The sequence below is a fragment of the Drosophila santomea genome, chromosome 4 (genome assembly GCF_016746245.2).
Source record: "Drosophila santomea strain STO CAGO 1482 chromosome 4, Prin_Dsan_1.1, whole genome shotgun sequence".
Classification (NCBI taxonomy): Eukaryota; Metazoa; Arthropoda; class Insecta; order Diptera; family Drosophilidae; genus Drosophila; species Drosophila santomea.
The window spans coordinates 427,335-454,283 of record NC_053020.2 but is presented as its reverse complement, the minus strand read 5'-3'; the positions used below and the strand labels follow the sequence as shown (position 1 = coordinate 454,283).

The following is a 26,949-nucleotide window of genomic DNA, read 5'->3' as shown; positions in this document are numbered from 1 at the left end:
CAAAATTGAAATCAAAAGTACAAAACACTATATATGAATGAAAAATAATTATAAATATAATACAATATAAACGGAAAAAAAGGGCAAGCAGAACAATTTTACGCGAAAGGATTAATGTAGGTTTGATCAACGATTACGTGAAGATTGAAATAAGTCCAAGCTAGGCTACTGATCGAAAACATAATTTATTTGTGTATATATAGTCATTTACATTGTATGGAAAGCTAGCTATCTTATATTAAAAAATATACAATAAAACATTTAAATACAATTTAAATTCCCACAGCTACAAAATACATTCCCTGAATGATTACCAAAGACACACTGACACCGGAACAGACAGTTTAGAATATCACATACCCTACAGCTAGCACTACAATACCCATACGTAACTACACACTTTACGAGTCTCTAATTTTTTAATGATAGAAGCCATATTCAAAAAATAATAGTTTAAATGTATTATTAAGCTTGAAAAGATATATGGAGGATAGTGGTTAGTGAAGTAAACAGTACATAAAATAGTTTATAAAAGTAAAGTAAAACTATAAATAATCAAAACACCACACGAATATCATTCTTCAGTAAAATAACGAAATAACGGACAATGTTTTTAAATAAATATTTATTTAAGTTACAAATGTAAACAGTTTTTGGACTCCTTAATATATTTTAACATTTTAATATATCATATTATATTTTTATATATATTAAAGTATAGGAGCGTCACAATGCGCATATATGTAGGTATTTCAGAACAAGACAAATTCGTTAGTTAAGTGATACTTTTGGGCATCAAAATAGTAGAGGGTATCGGGTAACAAATTGTGATTAAAACGTTTACAAAATTTTAAAATTTATAAGTAAACAAATTCAAATAGAAACTGCATCAATCTAACTCCATGTTTGGGGAGAAATGGGTGATCAATGAATTTTTATAACCAATATATCGCGACACCGTAACGTGTGCCTTATTCCGGCCTTAAGTTTAAATGACTTTTAATAATACATCAAAAACCCAAATCAAGAACATAAAGCCCGCAGTCATTCTAACTACAATACCGTCGTATGAAAAAGGTCAATAGAATTACTTAAATAGGACCATTCCCCACTTGGTTGGTATGCCGCACCCTAACCGTCATCGTACTGTAATCGACTGTGGATACGCGTTTGTTTTCGAGGTAATTATTGATCCCAAATCCCATGTTAAAATAGAATCCATGCAGGCACATTGGCGATCTTATCTTACGTACATAAGCAAATGTATTCATATGTATACATATAAAAAGAACGAGATTTCTGTTTCCGGCTTGACCGTTATTCCGAGGTGGTCTGATTTGGCAACTAAGAGCAATGCGAAAGAGAGCATTAATTTCCGTATCTCCGGAAACTCGTTCTGAGCAAAGATGCTATTTTGGTAAACACGAAGACGGAACGAAGATATTGTGCCGAAGGCCTCACCGCTGAGTCCTGAAACGAAGACGTTTGGCTTACTTTGCGCCAACGACGATGGCGAAAGCGATGACTCGACTTCAGGCCGACTCCACTTTGCGTGCAAGTTCTATTTCTAAACGAGACGTGTCTGAACCCCCAGCAACAGTCATATTTATACTTGGCCGAGGCGGCGGCCAAATTAGTTTTTCTATGACTCGCGTGCCGCCAGGTTATCTGTAGTTGTTTACTGGAAGCGACTTCTAAGTCTCAGCCGTAATAGTAACCGTAATCGAGGCCGTGTATACAGACAGTCACTGTATTTGTCCAACAAAAGAACCTCGTAAAGAGGTAAAAGCGTTCAAATAACTCAGTAATTCACCAACTATTATAATGGCAATAAATAATATTTCGCTTTTAATCTTGTTTTCGCGGCATATTGGTTCTGACATTTTATTTCAAATAAATTATTATCAAATTTTGTTTTTTTTATGATTTTAATTTTTGTTTACAATAATTGCTTTCTCGTTAACAACGAACGAGTTTCTAACAAAGTGATTTTAAATACAATAGTGATTAAAACAAATCGTCGTCTATGTTTCACCCACATTAATTGCAAATGGAGTCCATGGAATTAAGAAACTAGTGCAGAGATAGGATTTTTAAAAATAAATTGCCTTATTAACCTGTGTGTTTTATTTAATTCGCCGTAACTACACCATCGAGGAAATAATAGTACTGATAGGCAGTTTTATTAATACATTTCTTTACATGTATTGAAAAATACCTATAACAACCGTGATACCAACATATAGGATGCTTGTTTGTAGCTTAAGTCGTCGACAAACTGACTAATTGCCCCATGATCGGCACTTTGAGTTAAACGGTTAATGCATACATATAGAAAAATATGCAAGAAATCGTATTTTTAAGCAAAAACCTACGCATGCATTTCTATCCAATTGTCTATAAATTAAATCTGAATAGGTATACCTCTGGAACTACAGCAATGTTGGTTGATTTTTTTTTTTCAATGGATGGTTGGTACTTTGTCAAAAACAGTCAAATTAGTCCAAATTTCTAAATACAAGTACTTCCAGAACGTTTTTGTCCTTTTTTTTTTATTGGAAGATGAACCGAAAACTAATCTTCACTTTATAACGAGTCCAAGGCAAAAGACATTCAAATTTGCAGTTAAGAACTTTTATTGGGAGCTTTAAGTTTAAAATTATTATTTTTGTTATTAAATAAAGACTAAAATAATATGCAGAATATAATCCAGTATGTGTTTAAATTAGAACTAGAGCTCAGAACCTAGCATTTCAGAATCGAATAGTAAAATCACTGAAACTAGCGCCTAAAATGTTTCAAAATTAAATAGATATATAAACATTTCGTGGTTTGCTATTAATATATTTTAATATACGTGAACATCGAGATCTCAGGAACTATGAGTTGAGATCAAGCATACAGTTTCCAGAGACATAGACGCAGAGCAAGTTTGTTGACCCATTTGCCACGCCCACTCTAACGCCCATAAGCCGCCCAAAGCTGCCAAGCCCACTCTCTTGTAGAATGTTTTCATATTTTTTTAATTTTTTTATTAGTAATGTAAATTGTTATCGATCTGCAGAAAAACATTTTGCCAAGCCTACCCTAACATCCAATACTTCAAAGCCCAAACTTAAAATAAAAATTTTTAATATTTTTTTTACATTTTGGTTAATCTTGAAAAATTCTCTCGATTTGCCAAATATCTTTTTGCCACTCTAACGACCACAAACTGTCAATGTTTAAATTTGTCCTTCGTACTTTCACTAGCTGAGTAACGTGTATCAGATAGTCGGGGAACTCGACTATAGCGTTCTCTCTTGTTTTTACTTTAAACTAAATACTCAAATTTGACTCACGTATTTTTAAGGCCACCTTTTATTTACTTAAAACTACAACATTGTACTCACATTTTGGACGATAATTATAATTCTTAAAACTCCATATGTATGTATGGGTGTACATTTGGGGGCAATTAAAAAGCTTGTTCTATTAACTATTTTATGCTAAGCAACGCTTTTTGTTTGTTTTGCAGGCAATAAAATGATATGAAATTACGATGCTTTAATCAGGCCCAAACTACGCAAAGTTGGCATCCCAGATCCGCGTTCAGGGTCGTAAGCAGTTGTCCTTTTGATCGGATAGATCGGCCAAGCCCAGCGAGCTGGCAAATCTATATTGGCCATCTCCCAACAAGTCTTCTTCGAATGTTTAAAATGGACTCCTCAGACTTCTGGCAGCAGGCGCGCGCCCCGTTTGGCCTGCAAACGGCGCTTCACCAATACTCTTCCCCCTCGAATCAACAGCCTATATCCCACCACGCTTTGCACCACTCCCTTCAACAGGAGCACGAGCAGTTGTCCGAATCCCACCCTGAAGGACCAGCCGCAGTATCGGGCGCAGTGGGCAACAGCAGTTCCATGGCTATTTCCGGCACCAATCCTACTGGGGGCAGCAAGGCCGAGTCCAGTCACATGCTGCAGCAGCATTTAGAGCAGCAGTCCTATGGATCCGACTCCTTTCGAGGCGCGCAGTCGCCCCAGCTGAGCAGCCACCACCTGTTGTTTAACGCTGCTGCTGCCGCTGCTGCGGCGGCTCACCTCAAGTCCACGGCGATGCAGAGTAACCTCTCGCCAATTGGTGATCAGGCGCAAAATAACCTTCGAGACTACGGCCAAGGATCCTTGAACGCCTTATGTGGGATCAAGCCCAAGCAGGAGATGGATGCTAAGACGCTCGCCCACCCGGTGGACGTGTGTTCCCAGCCGTTGGTGCACGCGCAGTCCCAGCCGCAGTACGGCGGTGACTTCTACGACGTAGTCGACCCACAGGCTAGAGAAGTCTCTGAACCTGAAGGTCGAGCACTGATCATCGGACTTGGAGTTCCTAGTGCGGAGTCCACCGACGACGCGCAGTCCAGTTTGCAGACTCAGCAACTGGCGGGGACTGGTCGAGCATTGCAGACACGTCAGTGCAAACCAATGTCCCCTGGAACAGGTGGAAGCTCTAATTCGGGAGCAGGACGCAGATCGGCACCCACAACAATTAACAAGACCTTTTCGCAGGGTCAGCAGTCCCCTCAGCACTCCACAACGCCATCCGGCGGCAGCACGACGCCCGACATCAAATACAATAACGACAAAATGACCAATGAAATTCAGGTATTATTTAGAAGAATTTCTACATACATATTTTTGGGGAACTTGATAATAGATTGTTAGATGCAGTTCAAACAAAAATAGTAATAAATCAAGAGAGAGTTTATCGACTGAATACCCGTTAGTTAGCTATTAGAAGTGCAAGAATGATATTTCAAAATTCTTTTAAGATATCAATAGAAATGGGACAGAGAAATAATAAATTAAAACGTATCAAAACATTTTTAAGAATTGAAGACGTAACGGTTTAAAGAGGTTTTGGGGTGTTGTGTGCGTATCCAATATGTATTCGGCATATCGATATAAATTGACAAGACATGTTATGAAATGCAAAAGCATCTAATCTTAACAATGCAAAAACAACTTGAATCTAGATGTACAATTTCAACTTTCTAGCTTTTGTAATTTCTGAGATCACAGCATTCAAACAAACTGACATTGCCGGGATTTACTAGAAACGCATCGTTTTAAATGTTAATTTCGTGTCGTCGAATTTATTACACACTTTTACTGTACGCGTAACGGATATAATGAAATACTATTACTATCACATCTAAAATAAAGATGTAACGAAACCGTTCGAAAAGGTTGCAGCCAAAGGGATCTTAAGGTTTGCATGTACCGAAACAAACGACCTTGAAAGTTTAGGCCTGTTCATCCTTTCACAAACGTTTTAAGTGAACAACTTGTATTTGACCATAATATTTTTTAGTAAGAGGGTGCATTATTTACGTCTCTACCGTCCAACGAATTTTCCCTTTATTTAGTTTTTTCTCTTAATTCGAATATTCTCTTTTACCGCCCCTAATTCAGTAAAGTAATGTTATAAGAGTAGATCAACACACCCCTGTCAAGGGATATTTTGAAAGCTCCCTGGAAAGCATCTCAAAAGGGGTGAACTTTGTCCAACTTTTTCTTGGTTAAATTCTGAAGCCTTTGAAATCTTTATAGCCATTCTTGTTCTTGGTGCTAAGGTAGCTTAGTCGATTCTCTTCTACTATTATTAGTAAGGGGTAATAAAAATGAAGGGGTTGGTCGTGTTGGAAACTATTATCAGCGTGAAAGCGAGGGAGAGCTATGACCGAGAGACAGAGAGGATAAGAGAGAATAAGGAATAAAGAGCAGTCTTGCTTAGTTCTCAGGTACCTTTTCTTACAGCACAGAAGTAACCCCCATTGTCGAATAGTCGCATACTATGTGTGCGGAAGTCTGAGAGTCTTCACCTTCGTGTACTTGTACATTAAGCTACGGGGGCCGAAACGGGGATACACGTTCGGGCTCAGCTTAATGGCACACACTCACACACTCTGGCACACTTATGTAAAAGGATGAACAAGTCAGTTCACTTTTTCTAGTCCAGACGTTTACTCTGCCGCTGCCATAATTTTTATTTTCCTCGACTTGTCTCCCTTCCTCCCATTTCGTGCGTGGGGAGAGAGAAATGAGAGCGCAAGATGCCATTCTTTCGGGAGCTTTTCCTTTCCGTCTTTTTTTATATATCTTCGTCCGTGCTTATTTCTTAAAGAAAACAATAATAACGCATAGAGAAAGAGATGCCAAATTAGAAGCTCAACGGCGGCGACGGCAGCGGCAGAGGCGACGTTGTCGACGACGAAAACGACGCAACAACAGGATAGTTTAAGAAGAACCCCATGGCAGTCACGCAGTGTCCCGTTTGGTGATGATAATTCGCCGAGCCGGCAGAAGTTCAAAGGACATCAGACCGTAAGGTTGTGTGCTCCGGTGTGCTTCGCGTAGCTAAATTTCCAACAAATCTAAAGTCAGTTCGTTCGGGCGCTAGCGCTTTTGAGGTCGCGGGTCCAAGTAATTTTGTTGCATTTACCACTGCATTTATGAATGTCAACCGTGGTCAAAAGCCTTCCCATCACTTAAGCTTTTCCAAGAAAATCTACACGTTCCAAAAATCAGGTGTCTTTCAGTGATGGTGCAGATGAGGGTATTGCGTGCCCGTGCAACTAACCGATGCTAGAATTCGCTTAAGATGATATATATAATAAAAATTGCCGCAAATTTCGCAAGTGTATAACTCGGAAAAGGAAAACAGTTCACCAAAAAGAAATCTTCGAATTAAATTGAAAATATACACACTGCAAGGGAGCTGGTGTGATATTCGTTCCATTTCGCTTCGATCTCTAGTCCGAAGTCAAATATACAATGACCCTTGACTGTGAAAAGGAGCACGATGTAATTTTTCTTCACTCATTTAACCTTTACAATCTACTTAACGATTTTTTCAAAGTGACTCAATCTGCCATAACCATTAAACAGGATCTCAATCTTATATTTTAATAGCTATAAAAGTACAATACAAGTCGTTTCTATCGAACTTTTTCTTATTTACTTTAAATCAGTTTGATCCGAGAAATAGAAAGAAGTATACGTATAAGTGAATTTAATATATGTAAAATAGAATGGCGGTAGAAATTGGCAAGAATAGTACAAAAATCAGAATTTGCAAATTTTTTTGGGCTTGACAGAATTTTGCTGCTTGTGGACGTTAGAGTGAACGTAAAAAAAAAATGTTTTCTGCCTATCGATTGAAATTTGCAACATAAATAATGGAAAACATATGCAATCAAAACAATATTAAAAATGTGTGGGTGTGACAATTTCGGGCGGTGCGTGGGAGTGAGAGCTTTGAAAAGTAGCCTCACTGCGTTGGCGTTACTAGAGTTATTCAAGCTTTACGGACGGAGTAATCCAGATTATTTCTATTTGTTATTTCTATTTGTTAAATACCTTTGAACGAATCTAGTACACCCTTTTACTTTACGAGTAAAAGGTATAAAAATATACATATTTTTACATATATAAGTTAAAACATCGGTGGCGGTAGGTATTTTACAATTAGGGTCTAGTTGGAAGGACAGTAGTTGATTTAGATGTGGGTACCACGCTGTAGAAACCAATAGACTAGATATTTATTATAAACAGCGAAAACGAAGCTTTGAGAGGAAATTACCACTTTTAACAACGAAACATTGACAGGAATCGACGTATTTTAAAATGTATGCAGATATAATTCATGAGTCGGTTTTAGCATTTTAAAATTTTTACTAAGCTACACCTAGAAGTGGTTAAAGGACAAACTCGCAACACATATATGGGATATCTTACAATCCTTGGTTGGATAGATGTGTGAGCCTCCGCACCGGTATTGTTCCCCGACCTCCGCATGAAATATAATGTTGTATTCCTTGTTTGTTTTTCAGCTTCAGCTATCCCGGTCGAGCAGCGCAGCAGCGATCAGTGAACGCACCCTCGAAGAATGTTGGTCAACCCTGCAACGAGTGAGTTGGCATCTGTTCCGTTGTGTATAGTACTCTTCCTCGTCAATGACACATGTACACATCTGCAGCACAGAACATCACCGAACACTAACGCACAACTAACTAAACGTAATATGTGAGCTGTCGCACAGACTAGTAGATGAGCAGAATCTGTTACTTTATATTTATGTATACTTACACCGCGTTAATGATTAAAGCAGTAGTTTTATGCTGGGTTAGCTATTAAGTTAAAGTTAACTGAACTGCTTTTTTAGCTTTATTTATTTTATGTTCTAGTTTCATTTGCTAATTAAATGCCAGACACCGAGTCCCTCCATCTTAGTTTTTTATTTACCGATCTATAACCCGTTCTTGAATATATCACGTATATTGTGTACTTCACCTTTACAAATAATTGTTATTTTAATTTAATTATTGAACAAATTGTAAAAACTTATTAATTAAATATGTTTATATTAAATTATTCACTGTTTTATTTTATTTACCTTTATTTGTAACATTTTTACTGGGAAGTTTTGACCACACGACGAACTTTTTTTTAATTGCAAATGTAGTTTAGGATTTCACACACTGTAGATGAAGTTGACTATCCGACTTTAATCGTTCGTCTGAGAAATCGACTTTAATCGTTCGTCTAAGACATCGCCTTTAATCGTTCGTCTAAGACAATTTTGATAATTAGTATACATTTGTAAAAAGTTAATATAATAATAATACAAAGTTCTAAGATTCTCACAAATCGGAAGGATCGATAAAGTAATATGAAAATCGACATATGTATGTAGGTATTAAAAAATACCTTTGTACCACTTTTATTTGCAAGTTAGTTTTTTTGAACGTCGTCATGGACAATGATAAGCATACATACATATATAGCTGAAATTAAAAAAATTGTTCAGTAAGCAGCAGAGCAACGACGGGTTTTCCGTACAATTAAGGACTCCCCGTCCCAAACGTTTGACCTTCCCTGAAATGTTTTGTCTTCTACGACTTAGGAGTAGACGTAAACATATTTTCATGGCCTTGCCTATGTATGCGTCAATATATATGTACGTTGCATGTATATGTGCCGCTCACATAAGAACAAACGAACTCGCACCCGTTCGAACTCATTTGTCCACCCCTCACATTTTTTCAACCATTTTTATTTCACTCACCTCGTCCACACGGCGATGGTTACCGCCTCCTGCTACCCCTAAGATAGAGCGAAAAAGGTTAGGCGGACATAAGTCCATCCCTCTGTGAGTTTGCGTCCCTGGCACTGGCACTAGGGGTCGAGAGCTTGCTAAAGACAGTGGAGGGGAATTGGAAATAAAAAGCAAGCCAGCGAAGGGGAAAATGGGAAAATGCATGCATGGAAATGCAACATTCTTATAGCTTTCTCTTTCCCTTTCTCCTCATTGTTTTATCTTTATCTCTTTATACGATTTTGATGTTTTGTTTTTTAATGGTAACACTAAATAATACCATAACAACATAACATAATTATATCCAATAACATAAAAATGCCCATAAGTGATTAAAACAAGTTGGCTATAAGTGTAGCTTTTTTTTCGTTGCCACTCTGGTTAAATATCGTCATAGGCAAAGCACATATCCCTTGTACAGTCCCCAAATGATCTATACTGGACCTGTTATTTTATAGCAATCCCGTTTGCCGACAATTCGTAACTACTGTTGGTTCAGTCCTGCGATATAATATTTATTTGTCGCTCTTACACCTCGACAAACTCTTGTGAAAAATACGAAGACAGACCGCTTTGCTCGTGCTTGCCATATACCCACCAAAATGAAATGTATAAAAAGTGCACTCTGTCTCGAACCAAACCCGAGTGGCCGCGGCGATACGATGGAAGGTTGCTAATGCCGCTACCAGTGGAAACAAACCACCGCTTGCCCGCCAACCAACCAGAGAGCCACACAAAATCAGCCTGTCCTTTTTTCTCGTCATCGCACTGCACCTAATTCTATTCTCTTGTATGAGCACTGTTAATACTCCCTAACTACTTTCTGAAAAGAAAATAAAGGAGACGGAATATGCGGCATCGGAAAGTAACGAAATGCCGTTTCGTTCTTTATATCAAAACGATCTATATAAGTGCAGCCAGAGCAGTAAGATAAATACAATTTACCGCACAAAATCTTTATAAATTCATCATAAAAGTAACTTGATTCGCTAAAAATGTACATGCTTTGAGGATGGGTGGTTAGACTTCAAAAGACTAGAAAAGCGACCTTTGCAAAGAGGATTACGTAAGTGATCCGTCGATCACACACCCGGTGACAGTTTTTTAGACATTGCAATGCATTCATAAGGGCTAAATTTGCACAAAGCACTCAGCACCCAATAATGCCTCTACAAGTTTGCGTAAATCCCGGCGTTTTTGGACTGCAAATACTTTTTATACCCGTTTCTCGTAGAGTAAAATGGTAGAAGGTAACGTTTCCGACCCTAAAAGTATACATATATTATCTTAATCATCATCAATAGCCGAGTCGTTCTGGCCATGCCCGTCTGTCCGTCCGTATGAGCGTCGTGATCTCGTAAACTATAAAAGCTAAATAGTTTAGATTAAGCATGGAGACTCCAGAGACATATACGCAGCGCAAGTTGGTTGACCCATGTTGCCACGCCTTCTTTAACGCCCACAAACCGCTCAAAACTGCCACGCCCACACTTTTGAAAAATGTTTTGTTATTTTTCCTTGCAAATTTTGATCGATTTGCAAAAAAAATTGTTGTCACGCCCACTCTAACGCCCACAAACCGCCCAAAGCTGCCACGCCCACACTTTTTAAAAATCGTTATTGTTGTTATTTTTTTTGTGATTTTCCAAGAATTTTTTTTGCCACGCCCACTCTAACGCCCACAAACCGCCAAAAACTGTCAGTGTTGAAATTTCTCGTTCTCGTACGGAACTCGACTATAGCGTTCTCTCTTGTTTCTTTTTTTGTATTTTTATCGATTTGAAAAAACACAATGTTTAAACTTCGCAATCCCACTACCAAAATGACGGGCATCTAAACTCGACTATATGATGTCCACAAATTTTAAAATAATGGATTTTAATAGACTGTGAATGTTAATTTTGTTTTAATTCAACAATCTATCGGGTATAAAAGAATATGTTAGAAATGTTATACTTTTTCATTGAAAGGTATACTTACTCAATCTAGTCATCATTATTTAGTTCATCTACTGCTCTGGCAATGCTAATAAATTAGAAGCTATAAGAAAATAAAAAATAAATTATATATTCAACATTTAGACTACATGGTCACTGAAATAATCGTATAATTGTCATATGTGAGATGAGATTCTTTATATATCGAGAACGTGCTCGGATTGGTTTTTAAGTATACTTATTGGCTTGTTATTGGCCCCAATGACAAAATAGTAAAAATCAGCAAAACTTATGATGACCTCCCAATGTGAAACCAAAAACGTTACCTTAACACTGCATATAAGTTTATTTAGAATAAATAATTTTGATTTCGACTTTCCACAAAAGTTTAAGATTATGCTGACATGTTTTTCACATGTCTGACATACGACTGTACACATTTTTATCGAAACTACACAAAAAATAACACATTAAACTGGCCATTACCGCTAAAGGTGAAGAAGAGAAGTCTATAAATATACCTGGCTATGACAGACACACTGACAGTAAGCCCGGTACGGAAAGGTATAATGGGGTCTTGAGGTTGAGGTGTACACTACCATCGGCCAAGAGCATATTGAAAATTGTTTTTGTTAAGCTAATCGGCTTCTTTTGAATATGTTGTTTGCACTTGCAGCTTTTTATGCACAAAAGCGCGATGCAGCAAATACAGCAGCAGATTCCCCGCGTCGGCCTGGGAACCCACGGCGTGACCGGCTCGGCCAGCTTGGGTGGCAGTATTACGCCTAGCTCGGATACTAAGCCGCATCAGTGCCAGCAATGCATGAAGAGTTTTTCCAGTAACCACCAGCTAGTGCAGCACATCAGAGTACACACTGGAGAGAAGCCATACAAGTGCTCCTACTGTGATCGTAGATTTAAGCAGTTGTCGCACGTCCAGCAGCACACGCGCCTGCACACAGGTGAGTAATCGCACCACACAAATATGAGCCACAGAGCTCAAATATTGAAAATGTACTTTTTACCATTTGATAAAGTACGCATACCAGGTACAAAACTATCTGTTTTTGAACAAGCAAAAAATTTAAAAAAACTTTTCGTTAACCACAATAAATAATTTTTTGTGGATCCACTTTTCAATTCCGATTTGGTTCTCATAAATAAGAAATTTTAGTGCGAAGTTTGCAACGTAGTGAAGGTGATCTTATCGATCTCATATAGGATTAGCTTCAATGGTTTTACACCCGTATGAACGTAGTTCCCGCAAAAAAGTACGGTAAGGAAGTTTTTTGGCAAACCAGGAAGGGTTTCCGACCATATAAAGTATATATATTCTTGATCAGGACCAATAGCCGAGTCGATATGACCATGTCCGTCTGTCTGTCCGTCCGTATGAACGCTGAGATCTCAGGAACTACAAAAGCTAGAAAGTTGTGATTAAGCATACAGACTCAAGGGACATAGACGCAGCGCAAGTTTGTCGATTCATGTTGCCCACAAACCGCCCAAAACTGCCACGCCCACACTTTTAAAAAATATTAATTTTTTCATTTTTGTATTGGTCTTGTAAATTTCTATCGATTTGCCAAACAAATTTTTTCCACGCCCAATCTAACGTCCACAAACCGCCAAAAACTTTCAGTATGGAAATTTCTCCTCTGCACTTCCAACAGCTGAGTAACGGGTATCAGATGATAGACGGGGAACTCGACTATAGCGTTCTCTCTTGATGTTACTTCGAAACGTTTCAATATTTGTACACGTACCGTTACATGTAACTTCTTAATTCCAAGTGTGCAAACTTGACACAACCGTAAAAAATGTAATTTAATTTTCATCATTGTTCTACTGTATACTTAAACTTAAAGTAAAAAGATGTACATATTATTTACTGTATGCTTACGTATATGCGTGTATGCTCGTAATTTGTAAGCTAAGCTACAGGATGGTTATCAGCCATAGCTGCAATGGCTTTCGACTGGATCTAAATTTATTTACTCTTACTAACAGTATATGTACTTATTGGCTAGTTGTTAACTTAATTGTCTAGAAGTCTGGGTAATAGGGTAGTTCTGGAAATTCAAAATGTATTCTATATTACGCGAAATATTGTATATTATAGCTCATGTATTATAATGGATTTTTTGAGAAACGATAGAACGATTATTTTGTTATCCGGTGTAGAAACTGGAATGGTGAAACTGGAATCTGGAGACCGCATGTTTTGCATTCGTTTAGTATGTTCTATTGAACTATCTTCGTTGTTGCGTATATAATATAATATTATATTATTACATAACGCACATTTTAAAAAACCACCAAACTATCAGTATTTTAATAATAGTTATACCCGTTACTCGTAGAGTATAAGGGTATACTAGATTCGTTGAAAAGTACACAACAGGTATACTGGCGTTTCCTATAAAGACAATATATTCTTGATCAAATCACTAGCCGAGTCGATCTGGTCACGTTCATCTGCCCGTTCATCCGTCCGTATGAACGTCGGGAACATCGAGATGAAGAAGCTAGAATGTTGGAATTAATCATGTAGATTCCAGTGAAATGGGCACATCGCATGTTTCTTTCCTGATGTTGCCACACCCACACTTTTGGAAAATCTTTTAAGTATTTGTTCATTTTATTAATTGTCTGGTCAATTTATATCGGTAAACAAAAGACATTTTGGAAACGCCCACTCTAACGCCACTCTAACTCAAACCGCCCAAAACTGCCACGCCATAATTTTTGAATTTTTTTCATTTATTTTAATTGTTTTGCCAATTTCCATTATTATTCTAAAAATGTTTAAAATGTCTTTTTTTTGAATTCCTACGAACTGAGTAACAAGTGTTCAAAATTCGAAAAACTTGACTATCTTGTGTTATACATATAGATATATTATTTTTCACAGCCCATCGCTTTGTAAAAGTAGCAACCTTTCGCTTGCAGACTTTAACTTGTATTCAGGTATGCACTACACAATTTTGGTTTGCTTAGTCGTTTTTAATAAGTGGCCGTGTTCCAAAATTTATTGCTATCGTCCCGATTTGAGAAATTATAAGTTATTTCTAATTGTATTAGTTTTAATTACCAAGATGATTAAAAACGCTCAGAGCTCGTCCTTAACTAATTAAAATGGACACTCCCCTCAGTCCAGCACTATTTTCAAGATTATTTTGGTTTAAAAAAGAGGCTCGACTGACCTTGGACTTCGTCTTTTTCTTAAAATTCCCCCCGTATATTAATAGGACTTGTATTTTTGCACTCACATTCAACACATTTTTGCAGCTGGGTCGGCATTGCAAAAGAAAATGACAAAGATAATTAAATAAACTTCAAGAGCTTTTTGAGCCAGTAGCCGTTCCCGTTTCACCCTCGTAGCTGGGATTCACAAAGTTTGTTGAATTAGGACAGCTGGTGGGGATGAATACATAAACGTATCTAGCACCATACAAAATATTCGACGTCATTAGCTGCATTCAATGTCATTTCATGTTTCTATACGCACAGTCCCAATTATTTTCCGCTTACCTTAACCATTTCTTGTTCACACCTGATTGCAACCTTACAATTGCCATTTATGACTTCAGCGCCTTCCCACTGCTTTAGACACAGTCAAAAAGAAATCAAAAACGCTTTAATTGAAAACCAGTTTGGTCCCTTCCCACTTAATAGAGTACCTAGGCAGCAACGGAATTCTACCTTTTTTTACGGACGAGTTTCCCGTCGCCGCGGAGGATTGGGTAATTATACCATACAGTGTACTGGCCCGGCCGGTTTCTTAAACGCTGACGGTGCGGTGCGGGTAGAAAGATAATGGATAGCAAAGACCATTAGACGAGGAAGGGCTTCGCACTTATTGGAGCTGCAGCCCAGTCAGTGCAGTCTTAAAGGCGCTTAAAGAGGCAGCTCCAATAAAGTGTCGTTTAGACATCGACTACGTGCCTTTGAGGTGTAAGCCCGAACTTATTCCAGATTTCTTAGTCGACGACTTGGCGAAGGGTTGCTCTTGGGACGCGGACGTGGTCTTTTTTCTGGCCCAAGGGTGAGACTCGACCACAGGTTCGTATACACGACTGCACTTTGCGACTATTTATTTGTATTTAGTTTAACTCAAAGGCAAAGTGTCACTAAGTAGCCTAAATGTTTTAGTCGCCATATCCTTCTATCGCTGATGTTGTTGCTGACTATCCACATTTTAATTAATTGCGCGATTAAATGAAATTAATTGAGCTTTAAAACTGAAATTTGATTCTGTCTCTTTTGCACTTTTTCTTGAACTTGCTGTTGCAGCAACTCGCATCAACGGAGTCTTAAAGTATGTTAAGTAATCTGCATTATTTTCGACCGCTTGCTTTTAGTCTTTCTAAGTGAAGTCAGTCACTCAATTGGGCGTGGTAACTACTTACCCATATTGTGGGCATACTTAATCAACTATGTGACTTTGGGGTCTGTTGGTCATTATCTCGTGATTTTAAGCTTTAAAATACTAGCTTCTAGGTATAGCTTCGTTGAAAAGTAATTAACAGGTACATGAAAGCGTTTCCGTTTATATAGTAAATATATATAATAAATAAATATATATATATATATATATATATATATATATATCACTAGCCGAGTCGATCTGCCCATATTTTTCTGACCGTTCGTCGGTATATTCGTCGAGATCTCAGGAAATATAAAAACTAGAACGCAAAGATTAGGCATGCAGATTTACAGAACCTCGACGCAGAGCCCACATACCAAAACTTCTTCTCCCTTACTTTTAAAATTTTTATTTGATTTGCAAATTTTTATCAATATGCAAAAAAAATGGTATAGTCTAGTGTATTTATACCCGTTACTCGTAGAGTAAAAGGGTATACTTGATATGTTAAAAAGTATGTAACAGGCAGAAGGAAGCATAAAGTATAAAGTATAAAGAATATATATTCTTGATCAGGATCAACAGCCGAGTCGATCTGACCATGTCCGTCCGTCTGTCCGTATGAACATCCAGATCTCAGGAACTACAAAAGCTAGCAAGTTGAGATTAAGCATACAGACTCCAGAGACAATATTTTTTCATTTTTGCATTAGCCTTGTAATTTTCTATCGATTTGCCAAGAAAAACTTTTTGACACCCCCACAGACCGCTCAAAAATGCCACGCCCACACTTTTGAAAATGTTGTTGATATTTTTTCACATTTTTGTTAGTCTTGTAAATTTTCTCCCGATTTGCAGAGAAACTTTTTGTTTTAATATATTTTCACATTTTTGTTAGTCTTGAAAATTTTTCTCGATTTGCCAAACATCTTTTTACCACTCCCACTATAACGACCACAAACCACCATAAACTGTCAGTGTGGAAATTTTTCCTTTGTACTTCCACTAGCTGAATAACGGGGAACGACTATCTGATGTCGGTGAACTCGGCTAAAAGCGTTCTCTCGCCAACTAGCTATAAAATCTGTCTAAGTTTTTCTTTTTGGCAATAAATATATATATTTTGAGTAAAAACTATGAAAAGAAGATAACACAAAATTGTATACGTGATATTTAGCAGAATATGTAATAAACATCTGGTCATGTCCATATGAACCCCTTAATTTCAAAACCTATAAATGCTAAAAAGTTAAGATTAAGGATGCAGATTCCAGATAGAAAGACGCAACGCAATTTGCCGCGTTCGCTGTGACGCCCACAAACCGCAAAACACTGCCAAGCCCACCTTTTTATATTTCTTTGTTAGCAAAGTTCCATAAAAAACATTTTAGTCATTTTATTAATTATTAAATTTTATACCCGTTACTCGTAGAGTAAAAGGGTATATTAGATTCATTGAAAAGTATGTAACAGGAACTTAATAGCCGAGTCAATCTGGCCATGTCCGTCTATCCGTCCGTATGAGCGTCGAGATCTCAGGAATTATAAAAGCTAAAAAGTTGAGATTAAGCCTGCAGACACCAGAGACATAGACGCAGCGCAAGTTTGTCGATTCATGTTTCCACGCCCACTCTAACACCCACAAGCCGCCCAAAACTGCCACGCCCACTCCTTTAAAATATAATTTGATATTTTTCTCTTTTTTTATTAGTTTTGTAGTTTCTATCGATCTTTTTGCCACGCCCAACCTAACGCCTACAAACCGACCAAAACTGCTACGCCCACACTTTTGACAAACGTTTCGATATTTGTTCACATTTTTGTTAGTCTTGTAAATTTGTCTTGATTTGCCAAAAATCTTTTTGCCACGCCCACTCTAGCGCCTGCAAACTTCCACTAACTGAGTAACGGGTATCAATCAGATAGTCGTGGAACTTGACTATAGCGATCTCTCTTGTTTTGTACATGCAAAGGCGGTTTGTGGGCGTTAGGGTGGGCGTGGCAAAAAGATTTTTGTGTAGATCGATAATAATTTACAATACTAATTAACAAATTAAAAAATATCAAAACATTTTGCAAGAGTGTGGGCTTGTCAGCTTTGGGCGGTTTGTGGGCGTTAGAGTGGGAAGGCAAAATAAATTTTGCGGACACACAGACGGACGGATAGACGAACATGGCCAGATCGAATCGGCTATTGATCCTGATGAAGAGTATATATACTTTATATGGTCGAAAACGTATACTCTTTGCTCTGAGAGAAACAACAGAAATGGGGCACGGAAATCTAAGCCTTCTTCAACAGACTTACGTACCAAGATCGACGTGACTTGTGATCATGAACAAGAATAAATGCTCTACCACGTTTCCGTTTTTCTTGTAATTCTGTAGAGACATTCCAACTTAAATTATTCAGTCGACAACTGACGAGACAATTTCATTATCATTTTATTACTTTGGATAATGATAAATCTCGATTTTAAGTCCTTGGAACCATGGAACCAATAAAGGGACACGTAGGCCACCGAAGTCAATCTGAAAAACTCTTTTTCTGTATCTGACAGTTTGTTTTTTTTTGCCCCTAATCTCAGTGCTCTTCGTAAAATTTTTCTTTTAATCTGTGTTTTAAAATAAAAGCTTATCATATTTGCATATATCTCTCTACAACACCTTGAAGCTGAATTTCCAGCAGTCCCAAAATAAAGTAATCTCCGGAAATCCAGAGTACATAAAAACTTAGTTAGTGTCACTTTTATTTTGAACAAAGAGAAAATATTAAAGTTTTAAAATTTATGAATTTTTAGGAGAACGGCCCTATAAATGTCATCTGCCAGACTGCGGTCGAGCCTTTATACAACTTTCAAATCTACAACAGCATTTAAGAAACCATGATGCTCAGGTTGAACGTGCTAAAAATCGTCCCTTTCACTGCAATATTTGTGGAAAGGGTTTCGCCACTGAATCTAGTCTGCGCACACATACATCGAAGGTTAGTACGCGTTAGTTTCAGCATATCATGCATGTTTTCGCCGCCCTTTATATTACATCCTTTGATATCGTCCTGAACCTCGAACCTGATCTTTATATTTATCCCATTTGCCTTCTTGACCTATCAATACCACACGTAAAACACCGCGCATTGCGAACAGGAGCTACAGCTGCATCTTGGTGTCTTGCAGCAGCATGCCGCACTAATAGGTGGTCCAAACGCTACGTCTTGTCCTGTGTGCCATAAACTTTTTCTTGGCACTGAGGCCCTTCTGGACCACATGAGACATGTTCATAAGGAAAAGAGTCCCCCACCTGGTGGCTCAGGTAAGAACATTTCTGCGGATTTCCCCGAATTTAACTGAAGTGAACTTAAATTCGCTGTGAAACTGCTATAGTAACATATATACATATTTATAAATGTATATATGTAAAGTAGAGTTGGCTATCGATAGCTATTAACGTGCCCACTAAGGGATAGCATTACGATAGTTTTTAAGGAAGTAACATCACTAGCGTCGAGAAAATATAGCGAGTGCAAGGCATACGAAGAGCAGAAAATTACCATAAGATCGTAAAAAGTTAGAGTCCAGTTGTCAAGTTGAAAGTAGTCGTCGAGGGATCAAGTCCGAGCATATAAGTTGGTGTGTCGGAGGGTCAAGTCGTCGAGTCGTTGAGTCTTCAAGTTGCAGCCATCGCCAGCAGAGCCGAGGAGGCGCCATCTCAGTTAATTGTCATCCCGCAAGCTTTTGTTACACATCCAGCATAATTCTATTAATAAACTGGCTTTAATGCCTTACATTTGGGGGCTCGTCCCGGTCTAAAGCCTTACATTTGAGGCCCGATCCGGTCAAATCAGTTGGATACATAAGCTATTTGCAATCCGTGGTGAAATTCAAAGCGTCAGTACGTCATCAGAAGAGAGCGTGTACTTAAGCATGAGCGACGACGAGCGAGAACAAGAGAGAACGCATGCTTTAACACGATCGCAAACGCGCAACGGAAGGGAAGTTGGAAAAGGAGAAAATCAAAAGAAAAACAGAAGTGAACTGGAAATACAAACTCAGGAAGAGATGAATAACGAGAGTCTTCAACAAATAATTCAGCTTCTAACGCTGAAAATTCAAGCAGACGAAGCCACTGACAGGGAGCGGAATAGAACCACAATTTCAGCTGAAAATTTTGCGAATGTGGTTCCGGACTATGACGGAGAGACTATTCCTGTGGAGAAGTGGTTCAATAACTTTGAGCAAAATGCCGAGGCATATGGCCTGAGCGAACAACAGAAATACGTACAAGCACGTGGAAAGATTTCAAAGTTGGCAAAACTGTTCTTGGATTCGGAAGTTGTTAATACGTTTGAGCAGCTGAAAAACGTATTAATAGGAGAGTTTAGGCGTACAATGAGAAGTGCCGATTTACATGCCCAACTGGGAGATCGAAAGAAAAAGAAAGATGAGAGCTTCCAAGAGTATATTTTGATAATGAAAAATATAGCAGCACAAGGAACGATTGATGAAGAGTCTCTTATTGGATACATTGTGGACGGGTTAGATATACCAAGTGAATTCAAATTTAACCTGTACAGCTGTAAAGAATTTCACGAACTGAAAGAGAAATTCGAGATATATCAACGCAAGTGCATGTCCAATCAAGCCAAGTCGTACAGGGGTGGCAAGAAAAACATATCCAGTGCCAGTCACCGAAATACTCGTTGCTTTAATTGCGGGTCAGCGGAGCACCTAAGGAAGGATTGCAAGATGGATACCAAGTGCTTTAAATGTGAAGGCGTAGGACATATTGCAAGAGAATGTCCACAAATATCCAGATCTGTGCAGGTGGTTCAGTCTTCAAAACGACATAAGGCGATTAACGTGAACGGAATTGAAATAAATTGTCTGGTGGACACTGGAGCGGATGTGTCAATCGTTTGCAACTCAGTTTATAGGAAACTGACCGACGTGAAATTGGAAAAATGTTTCACTGTACTGCGAGGCCTAGGAAATGTTAAAACCATGCCGCTGGGTACATTTACGGGAGCTGTGAGCGTCGATGGAGCTGAGGTGGAACAAAAATTTTTTGTGGTTCCGGATAAAAATATTGAAGATGACGCACTGCTTGGTTTTGACTTCGCTTCTAAGTTCCGGGTCACGTTGGACGAAGAGGGATTCACTTTCACCAAGGTGTCAGCGCGACCAGACAGCGCTGGACATAATGAGCTAAGTATTTACAATATTGTCGAGACCGAGAATAACATATGCGTTTCCGAACAGTTCAAGCCGATAATTCAGCCGTTGGTCGACAGTTACAAGCCAGCTGAATCTCCTATTGAGTGCCCTGTTCAGATGAAGATCGTACCGGACGAACAAATAAAACCATTTCGTCACCAACCAAGCCGATATTCAGCTGTGGAAGCGACCGCCGTTAGAGATCAAGTGGACGATTGGCTTAAGAATGAAGTAGTACGGAAGTCATCGTCAAATTTCGCAAGTCGAGTTGTCATTGTGAAGAAGAAGGACGGAACAAACCGAATTTGTATTGATTTTCGTCAGCTGAACCGGATGGTACTCAGAGACAGTTTCCCTGTACCCTTAATTGATGAAGTGCTAGAAAAGCTGCAATCTGCGAAAGTATTCACTGTCATGGATCTCGAGAACAGCTTCTTACATGTACCGATCGAGGAGTCTAGTCGTCGCTACACTGCGTTTATCACCAAAGACGGTTTATTTGAGTTCTGTAAAGCACCGTTTGGATTTTGCAACTCACCTGCCGTGTTTAACCGTTTTGTCAATGCCATTTTTCAAAACCTGATACAAGAAGATGTCATGCAGATCTACGTCGACGATATAATCATATTCGCTCAAACAAATGAGGAGTGCATAGTCAAGCTAAAGAAAGTCCTGGAGGAGGCAGCTAAATATGGATTGCGCATTAAGTGGAAAAAGTGTTTCTTCTTGGAAAAGAGGATCAGCTTTTTGGGTCACACAGTGGAGGACGGCAAAATCTGGCCAGGAAAGGAAAAAACACAGGCTGTTCAGAAGTTTGCTCGACCCAAAAACATTAAAGATGTCCAATCGTTCTTAGGATTGACAGGATTCTTCCGGAAATTTGTACGAGGGTATGCAGTAATAGCCCGACCGCTAACAAATTTGTTAAAGAAGGACACCGAGTTTATATTCGAAGCCGAGCAAATGAGCGCAATGAACCAGCTGAAGGATATACTGTCGAATGAACCTGTCCTACAGTTGTATAACAGAGAAGCACCAACCGAACTACATACTGATGCTTCTATGAATGGATTTGGTGGCATATTAATGCAGAGATTCGGAGGCGAACTTCATCCAGTTGCATATTGGAGCAAGAAAACTTCAGCAGCAGATTCAAAGCGCCACAGTTATATTTTAGAAGTTAAAGCTGCGTATCTGTCGGTCAAGAAGTTTCGCCATTACTTACTGGGAGTCGAGTTCAAGTTGCTCACCGATTGCTCAGCGTTTTCTCAGACGGTGAAGAAGAAGGATGTACCCAGGGAAGTAGCTGAATGGATTCTGTATCTTGAAGATTTCACATTCCAAGTTGAGCATCGTGCTGGAGATAAAATGAAACACGTCGACAGTCTGAGTCGCTATCCGATGGATGTTTTTGTAGTAGCGTCGGAGATCTCAGTTCAAATAAAGGCAGCTCAGCAGAAAGATAACTATATCTCAGCAGTTCTCGAAGTTCTCAAGTCGCAGCCCTACAAGGACTTCCAATTAAAGGGAGGATTACTTTTCAAAGTAGTGGATGGTAATGAGGTCATAGTCGTCCCTAAATCAATGGAGAACGAAATAATAAAGGAAGCACATGATATTGGGCATTTTGCCCTGCAGAAAACTATGCATTCCTTGCAGCAACATTTTTGGATCCCGCATATGGAGAAAAAAGTAGGCCAAATCATCAACAACTGCGTGAAATGTATTCTGATAAACAAGAAGGTTGGAAAGAAAGAAGGTCAGCTGTTCTGTATTGACAAGGGAGATAAGCCACTACATACTCTTCATGTTGATCATCTCGGACCGATGGATGCGACTTCTAAGCAGTATAGGTTTATCTTTGCAGCCGTGGATGCATTCACCAAGTTTGTGTGGTTATTCCCAACCAAAAGCACTGGAAGCGACGAGGTCGTGAAGAAGTTGCAGGAATGGTCAGCTGTCTTTGGCCACCCACTTCGTCTCATAAGCGATAGAGGAGTCGCGTTTACGTCAAATCAATTCCAAGAGCATATGACCACAAATGGAATTGAGCATGTGTGGACTACAACAGGAGTTGCCAGAGGAAACGGACAAATTGAACGTGTAAACAGATGCATTATCTCAATGATAGCTAAATTGTCTGCTGAAGATCCATCCAAGTGGTATAAGTTTGTAGCGCAAGTTCAAGGAGCTATAAATTCGCATGTCCACTGCTCCACAAAGAAGACCCCGTTCCAGTTACTATTTGGGGTACAAATGCACAACAAAGTGAGCGATAATGTGTTGTCGTTGCTGGAGGAAGAAATAGCCAATGATTTCGATCAAGAAAGAAACCAGATGAGAATGGAGGCCCGAAGACAAATTCAAGAAGCCCAAAAAACGTACAAGAGGAACTACGACAAGAACCGAGTCATGGAAAGGCTCTACAAAGAAGGTGACCTGGTTGCTATTAAGCGAACTCAATTTGTGGCTGGTAAAAAATTGGCCAGTTCGTTCATCGGTCCATACACAGTAACCAAGGTGAAGCGAAATGGGCGTTACGATGTTAAGAAGGCAGCATTCGGTGAAGGACCAGCTCTTACTTCTACCAGTGTTGATAACATGAAGCTTTGGAAATATGTAGCGGATAACGAAGATACTGCGTCGTCTGGGTCAGACTCAGATTATCAGGATGGCCGAATGTAAAGTAGAGTTGGCTATCGATAGCTATTAACGTGCCCACTAAGGGATAGCATTACGATAGTTTTTAAGGAAGTAACATCACTAGCGTCGAGAAAATATAGCGAGTGCAAGGCATACGAAGAGCAGAAAATTACCATAAGATCGTAAAAAGTTAGAGTCCAGTTGTCAAGTTGAAAGTAGTCGTCGAGGGATCAAGTCCGAGCATATAAGTTGGTGTGTCGGAGGGTCAAGTCGTCGAGTCGTTGAGTCTTCAAGTTGCAGCCATCGCCAGCAGAGCCGAGGAGGCGCCATCTCAGTTAATTGTCATCCCGCAAGCTTTTGTTACACATCCAGCATAATTCTATTAATAAACTGGCTTTAATGCCTTACATATATATAAATATCTTTACCTACATTATCAGATCCCAAGGATCATTTATGTAATTATTGTAATTTGTATGCTATTTAACGCTCAAAAGTGGGAAACAACTGTCTCGCTGACACTTTTGAAATTGTCCATCGATATGCTCATTAAGTTTGGAAATTTTTTCTTTACACTTCCACTATCTGTGTACACTTTATTATCGGATAATCAGAGCATATTTAAATTTGATCATGTACAATCTCCTGTTGCGCTTCGCCACGTTAGTTTTTGCGCTAGCTTTAAATACTCTCATAATTCTTCAGCCCCATCCCAGTTCAGCGAGCTTAATCAGAAAGCTACGGGCAATGGGAACGAAAATGGAACTGGACGTAGCAACGAACAAATCGCTAGCCAATGCACAACTGAATCAAACTCGCATCAGGCCACTGTTGGCTCTAGCTTAATCGACAGTTTTTTGGGCAAACGAAGAACTGCCAACCATCCTTGCCCAGTTTGCGGCAAACATTACGTCAACGAGGGTTCCCTAAGGAAACATCTGGCATGCCACGCCGAGAACTCACAGCTTACAAACAGCCTGCGTATGTGGCCATGTAGCGTTTGCCAGGCTGTCTTCACACATGAAAACGGTACTCCTCAATATGATTGATCCTAATAAGGAATTGACTTTATTTTTTTTTTGTCCAGGTCTTCTTACCCATATGGAGTCGATGCGTATGGATCCGAAACATCAGTTCGCCGCTCAATACGTATTGGTAAGTTTTTAGCAAAGCATATACTACAAATATTTAATACCCAACGCTTGATATTATCAAAAAATATAACGACTTTTTAGTCCCGGGCAGCTGCGGAACAGAGAGAACGAGAATCCCTTTTAGCAGTAACCTTGGCCGCCAGCAGTGGCGCTGCTGGTCCAAGAATCGGAATTGCGGACGCCGGAAACGTTTTGCCTATGGGAGCTCACAACTCGGAAGGATCCAACTCGAAGTGCCCTTCCCCTTCGGCTAACTCGGAATGCTCTTCAAACGGACGCCTCTCCTCATCGAACACATCAGATCAAGACCAAGACATCGAGCACGGCTTAAGTGAAAATGAAAACAGCAACCAGAACAACATTAGCAGTAGCACGAATAACAACAATAATTGCACAAATAACAATTCTAGCTCTCATAAAATGGCTGAGCTTCGACTTCCGGGATCCGGCCAATATACCATGGACGCAGAATTGCACGTCGCCAACCGGATGTCACTAATGGCCGCTGCTGCTGCCGCAGTTGCTGCGTCACGACCACAAGACGGAGTGGACACTTCAGCAGTGCCCAGCGCGGCGGTTCAAGCCGCTGTGGTTAATCTGGCGGCTGCAATGCGAATGAACAATTCCAGCAACGGAGCTACCTCCTACCAACAACAGGTAAGAATAACATACAAGGAGAAACCATTTTGCAAAAAGGGAAGAATCTAGTCCAGGAAGGAAGAATCAAGTCAAAAAGCAGTCCTTACCCTTATTCCCCTTATTCTTTTTTGACGAAATTCCGTTTGACAGCTACGGGAGAGGGCGGAAGGGAAACACTTAGCACTCGCATCACAGTGTAAAAAAATCTTGTAAACAACACATAATAGAATCTTCTACTTGTTACATTTTTTTACGAATGGAATATGTACCAAATTACAATATTTTAAATAAATAAATTCCGCTTAAGATTGCTTTTATTGAATTATTACTAGTAGAGTAAATGATATACTAAGCTCGTAAACTGTAACAAGTGAAATAAAGCATGAGCAGCAACCTTAGTCTTTCATGCCATCATCTGGCGGTTTAAGGAAACATCGACCAAACGTAAGTTTCTTCTCACGCTTTTATTAAGCCTAGCATTGTCTATTTACGTGCTAAGTTTTGTAACAGTACCCAATTTTTCTTTTATGTTACAACAATCCTTAATAAATAACAATTTTTACAGAAAAGCAGTTACTCTGACCAACTTCTAGTACTAGCGTTTTAACATCTATCGTATAATCGTTAAAGACATAAGTTTGCGAATTTCCATTACATTGAAATTTGGATTTAACTTACTTTAGTTATCCGTTCTTTTATGTTTCAGCACGGCGATCAAACCCAGGCACTCCAACCACATATCCATCCACATCACCATCAACAGCAGCAGGCTCCGCAGCACCAGCAGCAACAGTTGTCCCACTTGCTCGTCCATACTCACCCCAGCAATAGCAACTGCCGTTCGCAAAGTTCACCAAATATAAATGTGCCAACTTTGCAGAACGAATCATCCTCTTCCGCATCAATCGCTATGAACATGAACGTGCATATGATGCGCGGTTCGCTTGAGCCGGACCCGAGTTTAGGAGGAATGAATGCGATAGAAGTACTTCACCAACACCAGCAGCACCACCATCATCACCACCACACGTCAAACTACCCGCAGCACACCGTGACGCCTACCAACCAGCAGACTCACCCACACTCCCAGACACACCACACATCCCACCACCATCCGAGTTCGGAAACAGCGCTCCGAATGCACCAGGCAGAAGCAATCTTACGCTCTCATACCGAAGCGGCATTCCGACTGGCAACTGGATCTGGTCCTGGCACCGGAGTAAAATGCGAGGCTGATCAAAACAAGTTGAGTAGTAACGGCAATGCTGGTGGCAATAGTGGAGGAAGAATCCAACAACATCGATTCCATGCGAATTCGAATCATCAAGAGAATCAACGACCATCGGACTCATGAGGCTCGCCTATTGATTCCTCTAAGGATGTGGACTTAGGATAGATACAAAATCAAGTACAACGATTTTCCTATTGCGTTGATTGGAAATGATACAATGCGTGAATGAGTAACCTTCATAAATTAATAAATTTATGGCAATTTATGTAAATGAGATTATGTATGTATGTAAGTTTAAATAGGCGAACATGCCCTAAGTTAAAAACGACCCCATTCATTGTGCAATATCATCTACCGTCAATGTCGGCAGAAAAATAAATGTAAAAACTTTCGTGTTATGTTTACGTTTATAATAAGAGTAAAGATAAAAGCGCGAAAATCACTCAAACGGAATTTTTATGGCTTTATGTCAAAGGGGTTCTAAAGCAAGCATAGCTAACCAATAAAAAAAATGAAATAGTACCCCAAAGGCGATCTTAGTAATAGCGCAGTTTTACTTATATTCGTCAAAAAGTATTTAACAGTTACAAGGAAGCGTATAAGGATATTCTTTATAAGCATT

At 39.2% G+C, this 26,949-nt stretch overlaps 1 protein-coding gene across 11 annotated transcripts; it reads left to right on the top strand.

The window, feature by feature from the left end:
* The first annotated feature begins 1,026 nt into the window (after positions 1 to 1,026).
* LOC120454853 (zinc finger protein 16) lies at positions 1,027 to 26,718 on the top strand. 11 transcript variants are annotated; one of them, XM_044006491.1, is made up of 10 exons: positions 1,097 to 1,181; positions 3,518 to 4,643; positions 7,874 to 7,975; positions 11,752 to 12,037; positions 18,249 to 18,433; positions 18,594 to 18,759; positions 24,009 to 24,332; positions 24,391 to 24,458; positions 24,539 to 25,114; positions 25,780 to 26,098. In XM_044006491.1, exons 2-10 carry the CDS (start codon positions 3,531 to 3,533, stop codon positions 25,957 to 25,959), a joined length of 3,000 nt encoding a protein of 999 aa, XP_043862426.1. In that variant the 5' UTR covers positions 1,097 to 1,181; positions 3,518 to 3,530; the 3' UTR covers positions 25,960 to 26,098. The 11 variants fall into 11 exon arrangements, with proteins under 11 accessions (XP_043862427.1, XP_043862426.1, XP_043862425.1 ...); XM_044006490.1 differs by having other exon boundaries at positions 1,117 to 1,181; positions 7,874 to 7,951; positions 18,624 to 18,759; positions 25,803 to 26,718; XM_039640373.1 differs by lacking the exon at positions 1,097 to 1,181 and adding an exon at positions 1,649 to 1,782 and having other exon boundaries at positions 25,803 to 26,718.
* Positions 26,719 to 26,949: the final 231 nt, after the last annotated feature.

Coding starts and splice junctions, on each gene's coding strand:
- LOC120454853 (XM_039640373.1), top strand. CDS start 3,531: ATGAAATTACGATGCTTTAATCAGGCCCAAACTACGCAAAGTTGGCAT. Junction 7,976..11,751: donor GTTGGCATCTGTTCCGTTGT/GTATAGTACTCT, acceptor TTGCACTTGCAG/CTTTTTATGCACAAAAGCGC. Junction 24,459..24,538: donor TCGCCGCTCAATACGTATTG/GTAAGTTTTTAG, acceptor ACGACTTTTTAG/TCCCGGGCAGCTGCGGAACA.